Source organism: Sciurus carolinensis, chromosome 1, assembly GCF_902686445.1.
Source record: "Sciurus carolinensis chromosome 1, mSciCar1.2, whole genome shotgun sequence".
Classification (NCBI taxonomy): Eukaryota; Metazoa; Chordata; class Mammalia; order Rodentia; family Sciuridae; genus Sciurus; species Sciurus carolinensis.
Genome location: NC_062213.1, coordinates 188,665,828 through 188,685,735, shown reverse-complemented (window position 1 = coordinate 188,685,735; position 19,908 = coordinate 188,665,828). Strand labels below are relative to the sequence as shown.

General features: G+C 40.6%; 1 protein-coding gene across 1 annotated transcript in view; it reads left to right on the top strand.

The window, feature by feature from the left end:
- Positions 1-2,047: 2,047 nt before the first annotated feature.
- Positions 2,048-19,908, top strand: part of Ythdf2 (YTH N6-methyladenosine RNA binding protein F2) — a 32,994-nt gene continuing 15,133 nt past the window's right edge. The window contains 5 exon segments of the mRNA XM_047547623.1: positions 2,048-2,127; positions 2,129-2,348; positions 2,350-2,554; positions 3,132-3,211; positions 7,050-8,633. Of these exon segments, the coding sequence (XP_047403579.1) occupies positions 2,048-2,127; positions 2,129-2,348; positions 2,350-2,554; positions 3,132-3,211; positions 7,050-8,633 (2,169 nt within the window).

Below are 19,908 nucleotides of genomic sequence, written 5' to 3'. Positions count from 1 at the left end.
ACATTTTACCATCTCCACTAAAAGTCTTCCACCTTTGGTGCTTGACCCTATTCATTCCAACCATAAATGTGAATATGGGAAGGAAAAAAAAATGCTTTGAGCACTTAGAGCAAAATAATAATGTAAAATCCAAGATGTCATTTATTTTACTCTTTAGTCCACCAGAGTCTCTTGTATTCAGTGAGTGAATTATGTTAGGTTGACAATAGTGCATTACTTACATGTTTACTACTATGTGCAGTAACAAAAGCAGGAGATGGGCCTTCCTAGTATCAACTATCTCTGTATGAGGTGGGGTTTCCTCTGACTAAAAATGCTTCTGCCCACTCTACGCATCTCCTCTGGATTCTGAGTCCTGAATACACGGTTTCTCTGGTGGGGGTGAACGTATAGCATTATGTCCCTCTTAGTATCAAATGCACTATTTAATAGCTTTGTAACCTTGGGCAGATTACTGTTTTCCCAGTTGTAAATGGAGAGACTGAGAGCTATTTTCAAGTTGTTGAGAAAGCCTTTAATGTGTTTGAGAGCCTTAGTGACAAAGTCTGGTCCACAGCAGGGTTCGAATGGTGTTAATTTTCTTCCTTCCCCGAGTCAAGGACGTTCTTTTGGGGGGGCGGGGTAGGTGTGCTGAGGATTGAACCCAGGGGCGCTCTACCACCGAGCTACACTCCCAGCCCTTCAATACATTTTCTTGAGACAGGGGCTTGCTGAAGTGCTGAAATTGACCTCGAACTTGGGATCCTCCTGATTCAGCCAATTTAGTCGCTGGGATCCACAGGCTGTGTGCTACCGCGCCGGCCAAATGTTCCTTTTTTGTATTGGGAAACTGTGAATTGAACCCAGGGGTGCTTAACCACTGAGCCACATCCCCAACCCGTTTTAATATTTCATTTAGAGGCAAGGTCTCGCTGAGTTGCTCAGGGCCTCGCTAAATTGCTGAGGCTGGCTGGCTTTGAACTCGCAATCCTCCTGCCTCAGCCTCCCGAGCGGCTGAGCGGTTGGGATTAGGGGCGTGCGCCAACACGCCCCGCTTTGAATGTTCCCTCTCAAGGTCCGCAGATTTGTAAGTTCTCTGGACTTCTTCGAAGTACTTGTAAAATATGATGTGTGAGGTGTGTTTTTCCTGGAAATAAAACCTACAGTTTAACAGACTTGGGGGTCAGGGGCGGTAGATTTCTCTCTTCCCCAATGTCAAAGCGGGAGGGAGGGAGCAAGGTTTTGTGTGTGTGGCTGGTTTGCCTCTTGGTACTTTTTGCAGTCTACCGGATGACACACTCTCGGGGGAGCTGTGCGCGGTGTCTCTCCATGCTCTCCGAGCCGGGCTCCGGGAAGTTTCCCTGGACCGCCGGCCCTGTGACCCCTCTCGGGGTTCCCTCCAAAATGGGGGTGGGGTTTCACTTGTAGCTGAGAATCGGGTTTATTTAAGGTCTGGCGGGCTGCAAAGGCCGCTCCTTTACTGAGAAACTGGCGATTGCGGGTTTCCTCCAGCCAAAGGTCCTCTCTTCAGGTGTTAGTCAAAATCTCGTGGCCCGACCCAGGCCGCCCGCATCCTCCAAGGCCCAGTCTCCAGGCGGTGGGGGCGGGGAGGCCGCGCACGCCGCTTCCGCTCCTCCAGTCCGCCAGAGGGCGCTGTGACCCCGCCTCTTCCTTCCCGGGGTGCTTCGCGCCGGGCCCTTCCGCGTGGGTGAGTGAATGTGAGAGTCAGCGCTCGCGCCGCGCGCGCCGCCCGCCTCCGCCGCTCGGCGCCCTTATTCCGGCTGTGAGGGGCGGGCGCGCGCGTAAAAGCATAGAGACGGGCGTTGAGTTCTCGGGCTAGAGCGTCGCCAAGTCGGAGCCGGAGCCCGAGCCGCGCGCTGTGTCTCCGCTGCGTCCGCCGAGGCTCCCGAGTGTCAGGGACAAAAGCCGCCGCCGCGCCGCCTGCTCCCGCCGCCGGGGCTCATCCGCTGCCGCCGCCCTGAGGAGAGTCCGCTGCCGTCGCCACCCGTGAGGATCCGAGAGCCATGTCGGCCAGCAGCCTCTTGGAGCAGGTACAGGCCCAGCCCGCATGCCTCGGCCATTGTGTGAGGCGAGACGGAGCCCGACTAGGCCCGGGCCCGCCGCCCCCGGTCTGGCCGAGCCGCGCCGGCGCCTCTCGCGGGCTGGGTTTCGGGCCTCTCAGGCCGGCCGCGCCCAGCGCCTCGCGCCCGGCCCGCTCTTCCCGCTTCTCCCCGGGCCTCGGAGCCCACCGGCCGCGCCGCGCTCCCTCCTCTCATTGGGCCTGGTTTTCCTTCCTCGTTTCCTCCCCTTCCTTGACGCCCTGGCTCCCTCGCGTCGCAGCTGGCGCGTCCCCCGCGTTTTCTCCCGCGGCCGCGCCGGCCTAGCGCTTTTCCCCGCCTCCCGCTTCCAGCCTCCCCCTCACCACCATTCCTGACGCCTCCCCTCAGGCCTGCTTCTTTATTCCCTTCTCGGGCCTGCTTTCATTTGTCTTTCCCTTTCCGTTCTCTTCCCGGACGACTTGCTGCTCGGCGACGTCCCCTTCGTCCGCAGAGACCCAAAGGTCAAGGAAACAAAGGTAAGCCGGGCTCGGCCGGTGGCCGGGGTCGGGAGCGGAGCGCCGCGGCGGGGGCGGGGTCTGGGCAGCGCCCGGGGAGGGGGCCTCTCGGAAGCCGCGGAGTTCACAGGTGCCTCCCGCTGAAGTGCTTGACCCCTTCCGAGGGCTCTTGCAGCTGGCGAACAGCTTTTTCGCTAACAAGGAGTAATTCATTCAGGGTGGGGGTGGATTTGGTTTTTGAAACGCCCCAGGTCCTTAGTTTCCTGTAGGTCTTAGGAGGCCTTTGTTTTTCATCCTCGTGGATCACTTTCTGGAAGTAACTCACACGTGATGGGGGAGGGGAAGCGGGAAGGAATTGTAATCTAGAAGCGCCAATAAAATGACCTTTTTAGACCAACTTGGGCCGGGTGGAGGGAGGCGTCTTCACCCGGGAATCAAGCTTGCTTCGGCCCTCTCATCTTTATCCTTTTGAAGTTCGAACTTATTTGCTGTCTGACCTAGTCCTGTTTTTCTCTGGCTGCTGATATATTTGACGGATTTGGGAGGGAGATTGTAGAATTGGTACACTTTTTAATTTGCAGTTTTTTTTTTCCTTTAGTACAAAATGGATCTGTACATCAAAAGGATGGATTAAATGATGATGATTTTGAACCTTACTTGAGTCCACAGGCAAGGCCCGTGAGTAATAGACCATTTACATGTTTGATCAAAGGGTGTAGTATAATGTTGGTCTTTCTCTGTCCTATCACTCATTTTGAGGGGAGAGTCACTTTCTTAATACTTATTAGTGTGCTATAAAACAGTTGTTACAAATGTTATAGTCTGTTAAGATTCCTAGCTGTGTATTGTCAGCAGTGTACCGAGACTGCAGTATTTTGATAACATTTTACTGTGTACTAACTGTAATACCTGTTAGAGTAGTTGTTCTTCCAGTGCAAAGCTTGAGACTACTTGTCAGTGTTAAATATTCTGAAAAAATTCCCGAAAGCTCTTTTTTGGGAAAATTTAAAATTAGATTAATGATGTTGGAAAAATACTTTTTTTTTTTTTTTTTTAATTACTGGGAATTGAACCCATGGGCACTTTCCTACTGAGGTACACTCCCTGGCCTTTTAAATTTTATTTTGAGACGGTCTCACCTCTTTGCTGAGGCTGGCATTGGATTTGGGATTTTGCTTCCCCTACTCATGGGAAAAATTGTAACAAAAATCATCTCAACTTCATTCAGAGCTGGCTGCTTTCCTTCCCTCTGGTCACTAGTTAATGGGCTCTTAGTTTATCAGAACTATTTTGGATTTGAATACCTATTTTGGGGGAGTGGGGGATATTGGGGAACTCAGCCTTGCACATGCTAGGCAAGTGCTCTACCACTGAGCTGCATCCACAGATACTTAATATTTTGAAATGTACTTAACATCTGTAGAGATTAACTTTGTGTACTTTTCATTTTTCACTGAAGGGAGCTGTAGGATTTATGAAATAAGAGTTAAAATGCTGTTTAGCATAAACTAAAATCAGACAAAGAATGATTGAGTTAAGGGCTTAGGGGTGTAGCTCAGTTTTAGAGGACTTGTGTAAGAGTTCTGCCTGTATAATCCCCAGCACCACCAAAAAAAAAAAAAAAAAAATTTACAATATGATGTCTTATAATGTGAAGATTAGTTACATGTTGATTCAAATACTGTTAAATATGACCTCTGCGTGTAGAAAGTAGTTTGATTCAGTACTTTTATATTACTATCTCAGGTCCCAAAGGGACTCAACAAAAATTTAGCTAATACAATTTCACATTAATAGATTAAAAGGAGAAAAGTCAAGATCTCTTATAAGATATTGCAAAAAATCAAGAAGTTCCTGGATCATTTGTATAAATTATGAACATATGCTATATGAAATACAGTTGGTGGTGTTGAATGATTTGACATGTTAGTGTATAGCCATATTTGACCTGATACTTACATAAAGCTTTTAAATTTCCTATGTAAGATTTTCTGTATTGAAAGTATAGAAACCATCTAAATAGGACTAGGGATCTGGTTCAGTGGCTGGCATGCATGAGACCTTGGGTTCAGTCCCTAGTATTGCAAAAACAAAAAAACAAAAAAAACACCACCTAAGTGATTGGAAAAGTTTTCAGAAAAGGCATCCAGTTAATCAGGAAAAAAGGGAAGGAAGTAGAGGAATGAACTATTAATAGGTTCCTGTTATTAAAGTAGTTTACTTATATAATCATCATAACAGGGAAAGTGGGAGCATTTAGAAACATAATTTGAAGTAATTCTTGTAAAACATTGTGTAATTCAGATTTTTTGAGCTCAGGGGCATGTGGGAACTTGCCAGTTCAGGTGTAGGCATTCAGTTATAGTTTGGTATAATCTGTGATATTAAGTGCATTTGAATTTTCTTAAGTCAAAGCTTAAAATTCTGCTTTAAAAAAATGGGGAAGAAATAGAAATATTGGAGGAGTAGATGAAGAAGTTTTTTTTTTTTTTTTGTAGTTTATCAAGAGTAATTCATGTACTTTTTTTGGCATGGGGCTGAAAACGAGGGCTTCCCACATACTAATTCATGTACAACTTTATTTTGTTTTTGCAGTACTGAGGATTGAACCCAAGGTTTGGCACCTGCTAGTCATGTGCTCTGCCACTGAGCTATATCCCTACTGGTCCTTAAAACAACTTTTTATTGCCCTATGTTGAAATAATACTTGAAACGTAAATCTGTTGATTATAGACTGAGTTTCTCTTTTTATTTTGGTAGTACTGGGGATTGAACCCAGGAGTGCCGTACCACTGAGCTACATCCCACTCCTTTTATTTTTTATTTTGAGACAGGGTCTTGCTAAATTGCCCAGGTGGGCCTCGAACTTGGAATCCTCTTGCCTCAGCCTCCTGAGTAGCCGAGTTTCTTATACATAATGGATTTGGGTCTGTGTTAAAATTTTAACACTATCTTTGAGAACTTTTAAACTTGAGAGGATATGTGTGGAAAGTTTTATCTTTGTCTTTAAAGACAAATTTGAATTGGCAAAGGAAAGCATAGCCATTTTATCATATCCCATTTGAAAATTTTTAATATAGAAGAGAAGTGTTTTTTATAGCTAACGAGTATTATTGACCTTGGTAATATAAGCTTAGGTAGTTACATTTATCTTAGACTTTTTCAGATTTCATTGACTAGTTAATGAATCCTTACATTATCAGAATTATTGGAGTTAGGGTAAACTACTAATATTTAAAAAAAATTTTTTTTTTTTTTTTTTTTTTTTTTTTTTTTTTTAGTTGTAGTGGACACAATACCTTTATTTTATTCTTCTTATGTGATGCTGAAGATCGAACCCAGTGCCTCACACGTGCTAGGCAAGGACTCTACCACGGAGCCACGATCCCAGCCCCTAAACTGATAATATTGAAAAAAAAAAAAATAATAATATTGAGTTGATCTGTATCTGTGTCCAGAGGAATATATTTAGTTATACACCTCTGATTTTTCACTTAAGGAGTTATTCTGTAAGCGTTAAGATTTATTAAAAAATTAGGCACTAACTAAAGTAAGATCAAGAGTGATTCAGGTTTTCTTAATAAAAATCTATATCCTAATATGAAGAGAATAGTTGTACTTAAATTCATATTTTTGATTTCTTAGGATTTTTTTTAAGGGGTATGGAATGTCCATTGTCTTTATACTTTTCCTGTTTCTAATGGAAAACTGTGCATTTCAACTTACCTTTAATTTTATAGGAGAAGTAAAGCAATTTTTTCCCCCTCATTTTAAGTCTCCAGAAGCCCTTGGAACATTTCCTTTCGAGGTTATAGTTAAATAGTAGCATCTAATGACATTCCTTAATGGTTTGCGAAGAGGATACACTAAATTTTTTTTGTTGTTGTTTATGATTGATGCTTGGGCTAGATCTTAAAATTCCCAGTTCTTTTTGTTTTTTTCCCAATTGGACCTATAATCATCTGGTTTTGGTAGGGAACTCTTAAATACTCCTGCTCTTTCAAAAGTCCCACTCCTTAAATCCAAAGTAATAATTATTTTTTAAAATGTTTTATTAATACATTATAGTGGGGTTCATTTTGACATAATCATATATGCATGGAATATAAATTGTTCCATTTTATTCCCCAGTAGTTCCTCTTCTCCCCTTCTCTCTCTGATAGTTTTTTTTCTCTTTCTAAATCAGTAATTGATTTTAGTAAAAGTATCATCCCAACACTTATATAGAGCAAGACACACTTGATGAGATGGTGCGTTTTTTTTTTTTTTTTTTTTTTTAATTGTAATACTAAAGTTAAGGTTCATATTTATTATATCAGTTGAATTGTAATGCTTAAACATTTCACTTATCAGAATTTCTTAGAATACAAGCACACCAATGAATTTATAGAAAGAGATCATTAAATGTGTTCTTTTTTTAATGGTAATAATGGCTGAAATACTTGATTGATGGGGAGGAAAATCCTGTTCTTTTTGTGTTGTTTTTGATTGATTTGCCTCTTTCTTTCTTCCACAGAATAATGCATATACTGCTATGTCAGACTCCTACTTACCCAGTTACTACAGCCCCTCCATTGGCTTCTCCTATTCTTTGGGTGAAGCTGCTTGGTCTACTGGGGGTGACACAGCCATGCCCTATCTAACTTCTTATGGACAGCTGAGCAACGGAGAGCCCCACTTTCTACCAGATGCAATGTTTGGGCAGCCAGGAGCCCTAGGTAGCACTCCATTTCTTGGTCAGCATGGTTTTAATTTCTTTCCTAGTGGGATCGACTTCTCAGCATGGGGAAATAACAGTTCTCAGGGACAGTCCACTCAGAGCTCTGGATATAGTAGCAATTATGCTTATGCACCTAGCTCCTTAGGTGGAGCCATGATTGATGGACAGTCAGCTTTTGCAAATGAGACCCTCAATAAGGCTCCTGGCATGAATACTATAGACCAAGGGATGGCAGCTCTGAAGCTGGGTAGTACAGAAGTTGCAAGCAGTGTTCCAAAAGTTGTAGGTTCTGCTGTTGGTAGTGGGTCCATTACTAGTAACATCGTGGCTTCCAATAGTTTGCCTCCAGCTACCATTGCTCCTCCAAAACCAGCATCTTGGGCTGATATTGCTAGCAAGCCTGCAAAACAACAACCCAAGCTGAAGACCAAGAATGGCATTGCAGGGTCAAGTCTTCCACCACCCCCAATAAAGCATAACATGGATATTGGAACTTGGGATAACAAGGGTCCTGTGGCAAAAGCCCCCTCACAGGCTTTGGTTCAGAATATAGGTCAGCCAACCCAGGGGTCTCCCCAACCTGTAGGTCAACAGGCTAACAATAGCCCACCAGTGGCGCAGGCATCAGTAGGGCAACAGACACAACCATTGCCTCCACCTCCACCACAGCCTGCCCAAATCTCAGTCCAGCAACAGGCAGCTCAGCCAACCCGCTGGGTAGCACCTCGGAACCGTGGCACAGGGTTTGGTCATAACGGGGTGGATGGTAATGGAGTAGGACAGTCTCAGGCTGGCTCAGGATCTACTCCATCAGAACCTCACCCAGTGTTGGAGAAGCTGCGGTCCATTAATAATTATAACCCTAAGGATTTTGACTGGAATCTGAAACATGGCCGGGTTTTCATCATTAAGAGCTACTCTGAGGACGATATCCACCGTTCCATTAAGTATAATATCTGGTGCAGCACAGAGCATGGTAACAAGAGACTGGATGCTGCTTATCGTTCCATGAACGGGAAAGGCCCCGTTTACTTACTTTTCAGTGTCAACGGCAGTGGACACTTCTGTGGCGTTGCAGAAATGAAATCTGCTGTGGACTACAACACATGTGCAGGCGTGTGGTCCCAGGACAAATGGAAGGGTCGTTTTGATGTCAGATGGATTTTTGTGAAGGACGTTCCCAATAGTCAACTGCGACACATTCGTCTAGAGAACAACGAGAATAAACCAGTGACCAACTCTAGGGACACTCAGGAAGTGCCTCTGGAAAAGGCTAAGCAGGTGTTGAAAATCATAGCCAGCTACAAGCACACCACTTCCATTTTTGATGACTTCTCACACTATGAGAAACGCCAAGAGGAAGAAGAAAGTGTTAAAAAGGTAACCAGCTTACCATTCTTAAGACTTTTAAGGAAGGCGGGATTAGAGAGAACAGAGAGGTGTATAGTGAATGACTAATAAAAGCTCTGTAAATAACATATCACCTAACAGTTCAAGGCTTTATGGAAGTATAATTGTTCTTAATATTTGAATCCTAGTGTGGAGGAATGTGAGAACATTCATGGAGGCCAAATATAAGCTTTATCTGCAGAGAAATTGTTATCTGATGCAGAAAGGTGAAATGCAAAGGGAATAATTGATGTGATAGAATGATGGAAATTAAAGTAGAAAAACATTGAGGCTGTAATATGGGAGAGAATAATGTGAAAGTAAGAGTTGGTGTATTACCAACCCCTGAAATCTTCTGTCTTTCCTGTGACAGTTGGCAGTGTTTTTTTTAGAACTTTCTTGTTTGGTTCTTTGTTGTGGTCAGTGTAATCTCCCTGCTCTCCAAGGTTCTGGGCATCAAACCCAGGGCCTTGTGTGCAGAGGCAAGTACCTTACTACTGAGCTACATTTCTAGGCATAGAAGTTACTTTTTGTTATATAAAACTTGGGAAATAGATATTCAGAAAAAGCTCATCTTCTGGTTCTGATGTTTTGTTGTATTCTAAGAGAGTCACTTTTTCCTGATTCCTCTGTAATAAGTGGGAATCTTGGGCAGAGTAACAGAAAATGAATCCAAACTGAAGAGTTTATTTGAAAGAGTTGGTAATGCTTGTTTTATGGGTATTACTGAGTGAATGTAAACTTTTGGGACAATGATTTAAAAAAAAAAAATACTGATTGGGCAGATCAGATTATTTATTGCTTAACCTTTTTTGGGGGTCCGAGGGGTAATCAGGGAATGAACCCAGGGGCACTTAACCACTGAGCCATATCCCCAGCCGTTTCTTATATTTTTTTATTTTGAGACAGGGTATCCCAAAGTTGCTAAGGCTGTCCTTAAACTTGATCCTCCTGCCTCAGCCTCCCTAGTCCCTGGGATTACAGGTGTGTGCCACCATGCCAGACATAGATGTCTTAAATAAGATTTCTTAAATGTAGGAAGAAAATAGATGAAAAGATTATGAACAAAAGAGAACAGTTTCTTTGAAGATCTATATATTGATAGAGAGTCCTGAGTTGGTTAACTTCAAAGATGAAAAATCTAAGCTCATATAAAAGTAGTTTCCTTAAATTTGTCTTGAATTCATAGGGATCTTGTATAAGGTCTGTGATCTGAGACCTCAGATGATTATTAGTAATTCCCTTGAGCAGTGAGTGAAGGGCTCTTTGGTAGATCTTATTTGGAGGTGCACAATTTTCAACTAAAGCAAGGATAGTTCACCATCTTGCATTCTAGTGTAAACAGATGAATAAGAAATGGAGATAAACTTGTCACTGACTCTAAAAGGATTGGGAATAGAGTGTCAAGTTGACTGACAGAAAAAAGCATTATGTGATATTCCTTTAAAGTCCTCTATTACCCCAAAATAGTTTTTTATTTTGAGACAGGGTCTTGCTGAGGCTGCCCTTGAACTTGGAGATCCTTCCTTAGCCTCCTAAATTGCTGTCATTACAGGTGTGCAGTGTTGTGCCTGGTTCTTACCCCAAAGTTTTAAGAGTGTAGAAGTTAATCTTAGGTGGGAATCATGAACTGAAAATGAATTCTATGCATGTATGAGTTTGTTGGAATGAACCCAACTACTGTGTATAACTATAAAGCTCATAAAAAATGTTAATCTTATAGAAAATGATAGTTTACTGATTCTTTTTGTAGATATCTGAAGGGTTTTAAAGATATCTTTTCAGTCTCCTGTTTCTACAAGATTTTTTTAGGGATATCATGAATTTTTTAGGTATGTGGTGGCATAGCAGATTATGAACATGTGCGGAACTGTTTTATATTATGAATCTTTCCTTCTTGTTGGCAGAGTTTTGTCTTACTTTTTTTTTTTTTTTCCTTCTTGGGATTGAACCCAGGGGTGCTTTACCACTGAACTACATCCCCAGCTCTCCTTATTTTCTATTTTGAGACAGGGTCTCCCCGAGTCGCTAAGGCTGGCCTCAAACTCCCAGGTCATTATGATTACAGGAGTATGCCACTGTACTTGACTTGTCGTACCTCTTATTAAAAGTAGAAAGGCAAAGAGGAAAGTGTGGTTTGTTTTTGTTTTTTTAAGGAATGCATGGTACAGATGTTAAAAATGACTTCTGTGTGTTAAGACCCAAAGGGGAAACCTGGGTTTAAAAATGAAATAAGGGCGGGGGAAGGACCCAAAAGCAAACTTGGGTACTGTTGATTAATGTTGACTTTTTTATTTATTTAAAAAATTTTGCAGTGCTAGGAATTGAATTTAAGGACTGCAGGTACTCTACCACTGAACTATAACCCCAACCCATATGTTGGCTTTTTATTTTTTAAATTTTTTGTGATACTGGAGATTGAACTTGGGGGTACTTTATACTGAGTTGCATCCCCAGCCCTTTTTTATTTTGAATTGGTCAGTGTTGTTCAGGCTGGCCTCAATCTTGTTGTTATCCTGCTTCCACCTTCTGAGTAGCTGGATCCTGCTACTTAGTTGATTTAAGGATGCATTTGGATTAAATTCACTAGAGTGGTTCAGTGAATGAAAATTGAACATTGTAAGTAGGCATAAGGCCAAGTGCCAGTGGCACATGCCTGTTATCCCAGCTATTTGGGAGGGTAAAGTAGGAGGATCCTGTTTGAAACCAGCCTAGGCAACTTAGTGAGACCCTGTCTAGAAAAATAAGTGCTAGGAATGTAGCTTAGTAGTAGAGTGCCCCTGGGTTCAGTCTCCATTTATCTCTCCACTCCCCCTAAAAAGTAGGTGTAAGATATATATTTTGAAATTGACCAACCCTTTTGTGTTTTCCTGGGAGCGTAATAATAAAAGTTTAAGGTCTTTATTATTAAGATAACTAATGGTTAGATCTCGGAATGCAGTTCAGTGGTAGTGTTTGCCTAGCATGTGCCCTGCCTGGGTGGGGCGGGTGTGGAAAGAACTTTTTTTTAGGGTTGTAGGGGGTTCTTTCATTGGTCTGTTATTGATAGTTCTTTTTCAGAAACATAAGACTATTGATAAATGAGTATCTCATTTGCTCTTAGACTGATAAACCACCAAATAAAAATTAAAAGATAAAAGCTTTTATACTCCTCTCAGATTATTTTTTAGTTTACTTTCTGTAAGAAGAGCTGCTGGGGTTTCAGGAAGGTCCCTATGATTACTTCTAACCCCAGTTACTATTTCAGTCAGTATTACCTTACTCCTCTTATTGGTTACTGCCTTTCTCCTCTTATTGGTTACTATTATCCTTAACATTACATAACTGACTGTAAACTGTTCTTAGATTCTTTATTAGGCTTCTAAGAACAACTTTCATAAGACTTGAACTTAGCTCATTGAGGCATTAGGTTCTTAGGTGGGGTGTTTGTGTGCCTCTGTATTATTTACAAGTGTGCAAAAAAAAAATCTTCATGGCAATTAGGAGTGGTGGCTCAACCATAGAGAAGAACTTAAACTTGATCCTGATGATGTCACAGCTGTTCTAAAATTCCATGATTGGACGTGTGTGTGTGTGTGTGTGTGTGTGTGTGTCCGTCCTTTATTCCTTTATTTATATACGGTGCTGAGAATTGAACCCAGTGCCTCACACATGCTAGGCAAGTGCTCTACCACTGACCCACAACCCCAGCCAGTGTGTTTTGCTAGAACACACTGAAGCAGTGAAAACCACAGCCATTTTAATCTATTATTACTGACTTATTTTGTCACAGGATCTAATTCAGTGTTATAGAATCTTTAAGTATTGAATCTATCTGGCTTTGTATTTCCGGAGATTTTTAGTGACATCTTTGATAGTTATTTAGTATTGTATACTATAGAAACTGTTTTGTAACCTGCTGTCTGCATTTTTTTTTTTTTTTTTTTTTTTTCCAGTGCTGGGGATCAAACCCAGGGCCCTGTGCTTGTAAGGAAAGCACTTTACCAACTGAGCTATCTCCCCAGCCCCTGTCTGCGTTTCTTTAGAACATTTTCCTAATTGTTGAATATAATTTTGTGATATCACTTTTGATACTTTATAGTGTTCTCTCATAGATTTGCTATAATTTACCAGTTCCTATAGTTGAATGTCAGTAATTCATATTTTATACTTTTTATAAACTTTTTTTTGGTGCGGGTACCACGGGTTGATCTTGGCACACTTAGCCACATTACCAGCTCTTTATTTTTTGTTTTGATGTATGGTCTTGCTAAGTTGCTCAGAGCCTGGCTGAATTGCTGAGGCTGGCTTTCAACTTGAGATCCTCCAGCCTCAACCTCCCAAGTTGCTGGGATTACAGGCATACACTGTGCCCGGCTTTTTTTTGAATAACCTTTTCCGATTAAAATAATACAGTGAATATCTTTCCATGTAAATATTTCCATGTAAATATTTAGCTGGGTCCAAGGGTATATATGCTCTTTGGAGGTCTTGGCTGTATATTTATTGGTATGTGGGCCTTTTTGTTCTTCCTAAGAAAATTTTTGTTGTGGTTGTGGGAATTGGTGGGAAGCTGTTGTCCAGAAGACAACAGCAAGTTAAAAATGTTTGTTAGCTGACCTGTAATCCCAGTGATTCGGAAGGCTTGAGGCTTGAGACCGGATTGCAGTTTCGAGACCAGCCTCAGCAATTTAAAGAGCCCCTACGCAATTTAGCAATACCCTGCTTCAAAATCAGAAGGACTTAGTGGGGAAGGGGTGGGGTGGGGGAGGAAAAATAATGGAATGACAAACATCATTACCCTATGTACATGTATGATTACACAGCAGGGTGGTTCTACTTCCTGTACAACCAGAGAAATGAAAAGTTGTACCCCATTTGGGTACAATAAATCAAAACTGTGAAGTTAAAAAAAAAAAAAATCAAAAGGACTGATGATGTTGCTAGTGGTTAAGCACCCCTGGCTTAAATCCCTGGTACAGAAACAAACAAACCTTTTTCTTTTGACTGACTTTGGAATAGTCTGCCAGCAAGAGAGAGTTATTCCATCCATTAGATGACTTTTTAGAAACCTCATAAAATAGTTGATTTAATTTATGTTTTGTATTTCTAGCCCTCTACAGGTAAGAATAAGGGAAGTACTCTTCTAGTAGAGGGAAGTAGGGACTGTAATTCTATTAAAACCTCCTAGCATAATGTTAGACTCAGGCATGTAAGTAAATTATTTTCTGAATGACTGAAAAACAAATGGAGAGAAGGGAGAGAAAAAAACGTGGTTATGACAGCAACAGCTTGAGGTTTATAGTATTTAAAATGTCATGTTTTGTTAAGTGGAAAAGCAGAATTTCCTAAAGACCTAGAATTACTCGTATTTTTCAAGACCTAAAAATGGTGATTTGGGAGTGATTTTTGAATATATTTAATTCTTAAACAGTTCAATAAAATTTAAGATGAAGCTTCTCTTTGAACATCTTTGCTGGGTCCTAGACACTGCAGAGAAAGGAACAATGTTTTGTCAGGGAACCTTATAGTATGTTATTAGTGGTGGATAACAATACAAAATAGAAAGTTGATCTTTTAAGGTTTTGTTTGGAGTGCCAGTATGGAAGCTTGAAGGAGGTTGCCTAACCCAGAATGGGGGTATAGGTGGATTAGTCATAGAATAATCTTAGAACTGGTCTCAGAATGTGTAGACTATCCATAGCTAGAGGTGTTTTGTAGCGTGAACATGGGTGCAGAACAACCCAAATCTGAACAGTGTAATACTTGGAACAGAAATAGCTTATTCAAGAACAACTTTAATTGTATTTGTGGAATTAATATACCAAAGGAAAGTTTGGAGGTCAGATTAGGAAAAGGAGCTGGCGAATGAAATAGTCATGCAGGTAGTTTGATACAGAAATCTGTTGATAGGTACAAAATTGGTTTTAAAAAATGAAAAATCTAGAGCGTGAAAGGATAAGAGTAAATTATAATTTGAGTCAGGATGGAGGGGCTGCTAGATGTAACCTTTACAGGAAGGCAAGGAAAGCTTGTCAAAGTAGAGGTGAACCAACATATGAATATATAAATATATAATAATAACTTCTGGGCTAGGATTGTGGCTTAGTGGTAGAGTACTTGCTTAGCTCGTGTGAGGCACTGGGTTCAGTTCTCAGTACCACATAAAAAATAAAGATATCAGGTGCATGTATGACTACAAATACTTAAAAAAAAAAAAACTTTAGTGAATACACAGCACATTTACAAATATCTGTTTCTCATTGTAATATGCCTTAAGAAGTGCAAGGTTTTTGGTTAGAAAAGATGACTTAGGATGGGAATATGATAGCTATTTTTATTTGCAGTACTGGGGATTGAATCCAGGGCCCTCTGCATACTAGGCATGTACTCTTTTACCATTGAGCTACACCCTTGCACTGGATATGAACCTCAAACTCCTCAGGTGTGGGCCACTGCATTCTACTTTTTAAATTTCTCTAATAAGGAAGTCTTTAGTGCAATTTATGTGACAATTTTTTTCATTAAAAATTATATAGTAAGTACATTAAAAAACCCACATGCCAGATCTGTATCTCAATTCACTGGGTGGGAATCAGTCTTTTCAGTCATGTCCTGCTAGGGATTGAACCCTGGGCCTCACATCTCTACCTCTGAACTAAACCTCCAGGCTCTTATTTCTTTAATACATCTAATATATACTTAGGTCAGAAATTATAGAAAGGAAGCAATAACTTTTTAAAAGACCTGTTTAGCTTGGCGTGGTGGTGCATGCCTGTAATCCCAGAGACCTGGGAGTCTGAGGCAGGAGGATTGCAAGTTCGAGGCCACCCTGAGCAAGGTTGTAAGGAACTTAGACACTGTCCCAAAAAGGCCTGGGGACATGGTTCATTGAATTAGTGTCCCCGGATTTCAGACTCTGGAACAAAAATAAATAAATAAATAAAAAGACCTGTTTAGTACTGTCAGTTCCTCTTCATGAATCTTCTGGTATCTTGAGTCAGCTAAGCCTTGCTTATTCTTGGTTTCTGATCTGGACTACCTCTTGTGAATCCTCTCTATAGTGTAACTACTTAAAAACATATTTTAGTCTTTATTAAAAACTTTATTTTTCTCTCTCCAAATACTGGGAAATGAACCCAGTGGCAACACTTTTCCACTAAGCTACAACCTTAGCCCCTTTTTATTTATTTTTTGAGACACGACCTAAGTTGCTTAGTTAGATTGACCTTGAACTTCTCAACCTCCCATCTATGCTGGGATTGCAGATGTGTGCCACCACTACTGGCACTGCCACTGTTTTATTATTTTGTACTTGGGGATTGAACCCAGGAATGCTTGCTGAGCTGTGTCCCAGCACTCTTAAATTGCCTCTTCAGAACTTGTGAATAGGCTTCCTGTTCTTTTATGTTGTATATAGTTTGTTCATTTGGTGTTTTTGTTTTTCACACTACTAGGGATCACAGGATTTCATGAGTATGAGTCCTACAGCTGAGCCACATCTCAGCTCTGTATTTTTGTTTTTAATTGACATGTAGCAATTGTATTTATTTATGGGGGCTTCTGTTTTAATCAGAATGACAAACAGCATTTTTTGTAAAATTCTGAGACTGCTGCTGGTTTACAGATAAACTTGTCACCCTGACAAAAAGGTTGAGGAAATTCTATTTGAATTACTCATCACCTTCCTTGTTTTGTGGATAAAATGGTCTTTTCTGCAGCCTCCTTAAGGGAGGAGTAGAAGAGATTAGATGACATTGAATTTGAATCCCATAGAACCATGCCTTTTGTATTTATCTTTCCATAAATGTTTGTGTTAATTTCTGGGATAAGTCATCTTTCTCTTAGGAGCAGACAAATGATAAGAAAAAAAAAGAAAATGGATAAAATGGCATAAGAGCTGTAAAAGGGGAATGAAGAAATTTTTTGACTTTGTGGAGAAGAGTGATAAATTTGGGAAATTAAGGACTTTATGGAGGAGGTCATGCAGAATAAGTAATAATAGTAATAAGCCCTCAGGTGGTAGCACAGTGCTGGGCACATTGTGCATACAGAAAGTTATCTTGGGGATAGGGGTGTAGTTCTAGTAGAGTACATGGCACAAGGCCCTGGGTTTAATTTCTGCCACTAAATAAACCAAATCCAAAAGTTCAGGTTACTTATCTAATACTATCATTCTCTGATTCCTGATGGAAACTCAGAAATTATTTATTCAGTGTCTTATAGCTAATTGATGGTGGAGTTGATATTTCAACATAAGTCTTCATTGATGTTCTAGAACTGAATTTTTGCAAGCTGACTGTTCAGCTTTCAAGAATCTTAGGAGGGCTGGGATGTAGCTCAGTGGCAAAGCCCTGGGTTTGACCCCCAGTTCAAAAAAAAAAAGAACCCCACCAAAAAGAATCTTAGGAGCTGGTTCATAAATATAAGTAAACTTATAATTAAATACATTATATATATATATATATATATTTTTTTTTTTTTTTTTTTTTTTTTTTTTTTGGCGGTACTGGGGATCGAACTCAGGGCCTTGTGCTTGCAAGGCAAGCACTGTACCAGCTGAGCTATCTCCCCAGCCCTTAAATACATTATATTGAAAGGAGTTTAAATACATTTCTGTGTATGTTACATTATAAAGTAGTTTGTAATATTCAAATTACAGGTAAATTACATAAACTTAAATATTTATCATTGCATTAGAAAGGAAGAAATATTCACCAAGCTGGCCCTGTAATCCCAGCAAGGGCAGGCTGAGTCAAGAGGATTGCAAGATCCTGGCTAGTTTCAGCAACTTAGCCAGATTCTATCTCAAAATAAAAAAATATATATATATAAGAAGAACTGGGAATGTATCTCAGTGGTAGAGTGCCCCTGGCTTCAGTCCCCAGTAACAGAAAAAGAAAAAAGATATATTCAAATTTATTACTTTTGAAGCTCTTTACATCTGTGTATCCACAGAGAATATTGTGCTACTGCACTTCTCTTCTCAGCCTGACATTCAATAATATCACTTTGGAAATTTGAAATCAAGTTATTTATGCCATGGAAATTGGGAAATGTATATAAATCAGAGCTTAGTTTTTCTTTTTTTCTTTTCTTTTTTTTTTTTCAAATATTTTTAGCTGTAGTTGGGCACATAATATTTAAAAATTAAAAAAAATTTTTTTAGATGTTAATGGACGTTTATTTTATTCATTTATTCATATGTGGTACTGAGAATCAATCCCAGTGCCTCACACATGCTGGGCAAGTGCTCTACCAATGAACCACAACCCCAGCCCCTGGACACAATATCCTTTTTTAAATTAAAAAAAAAAAAAATGGTGCTTAGAATTCAACCCAGCTACCACTGAGCTACAACCCCAACCCAGAGCATAGTTTTTGTTGATTGTCTAGACTTAAAGTGATGGAGAAGCTGGGCATGGTTGGGCACCTGCAATCCCAGCTGTTTGGGAAGCTGAGACAGAATGATATGGCAAGTTGGAGACCAGCTTGGGCAGCTTAGTGAGACCCAGTCTCAAATAAAATGAAAGGATCTGGGGATGTAGCTCAGCTGTAAAGTGCTTACCTAGCATGTGTGAGGCCCTGAGCTCAATCCCCCAGTACTGTACCCCCACCCAAAAAAAAAAAAAAAAAAAAAAAAGACTGGGGTCGGGGATGGAGAAGTTATTAATACAGATTGTTTAAGTGTGCACTGTCTGTAGTTATTACATTTTTCTGAACAAAAATTTGCTAGGCAAGTGCTTTACCACTGAGCTAGAGCTATATCCACAGTCTTCCCCCCACCCGCTAAATACTGAGATATGGTCTTGCTAAATGGCTGAGGCTGGCCTTGAATTTGTGATCTTCCTGCTTCAGTCTTCTGAGTAACTGGGATTGTAGGTGTGTGCCACCACATCTGAGAAGGCCTTTTTTTTTTTTGGCCCATCTCTTTAAAAAAGCAGTAATTGGCAGTGCACCTGTAATAGCAGTGGCTTTGGAGACTGAGGCAGGAGGATCTCGAGTTCAAAGCCAGCTTTAGCAAATTATCAAGGCACTAAGCAATTTAGACCCTGTCTTTAAATAATGTATAAAAAGGGACTGGGGATGTGACTCAGTGGTTAAATGCCCCTGGATTCAATCCCTGTTACCAAAAAATAGAATTCTAGGAACTACTTTTTCAATATTGGGGAAAATCATTTTCTACTTTAATAGGATTTACTGAAAAGATTGATGAACTAGGCTGGGGATATAGCTTAGTTGGTAGAGTGCTTGCCTCACATGCACAAGGGCCTGGGTTCAATCCCCAGCACCCCCCCCCCCCCCCAAAAAAAAAAAAGAGAGATTGATGAACTACTGAGGTTCAGGCATGTCCTCATTTCACTTTTGTCTTAATAAATGATTAATGAAAACATGTTGAAACTACACCTTGAGAGCCCCCAAGTCTAACCCCAAAACCCAGGGACCACTCTGTGACATAAGGAGTTCACCGGATAGAAAAGTAGGGAGAAGAGGGCTTTTTTTTTCTTTTTTTGGTACTGGGGATTGAACCAGGGGCACTTAACCACTGAACCTCATCCTCAGTCCTTCCTTTTGTTTTGTTTTTAATGTGCTGGGGATCGAACCTAGTGCCTTACGTGTGCTAGGCAAGCGCTTTACTACTGAGCCACAATCCAGCCCTCTAGAGGGCATTCTGGAAAGGAGAGACAGTTTCAAAATGGTATTTGAGCTGGGCACACTTTTTCCAAGCTACTGTGGAGTTCAGTTGAACCCACAAATTCTAGACTAGCCTGAGCAACAAACATAATTAGACTTTTTCAGAAAAATGAGGCCAGGCACGATGATGTAAATCTGTAATCCCAGCAATTCAGGAGGTTGAGGTAGGGGGATGGCAAGTTTGAGGCCAACCTTAGCAACTTAGACTTCAACTCAAATTAAAAAAGAAAATTGGTTTGGAATGTTGCTTAGTGGTAGTGCCCCCAGGGTTCAATCATCAGAACCCAAAGAAGAAAAAAATAATACAATGGTAAGTGTTAAAATAATAGAATGGTAAGTGTTAAAATAGGAGAGGTTCCTTAGACCCAGTGTATGAAGGGCTTGGATTTTTATCATAGCTTTTGTTTTAATTGGATTGTAAAGGAGGTAAGGAAGTGGAAATTCAAGTTAGCAGCTTGTCAAAACTTACATTAAATATATTAAATGAAGAGAGGTAAGGTAAATAGGTGGTTTAGAGTAACTAAGACACATTAATAATGTTCTGGGAGAAAAAAGACAAGGACCTGAGCCAAGATGATGGGAATGAGAAATT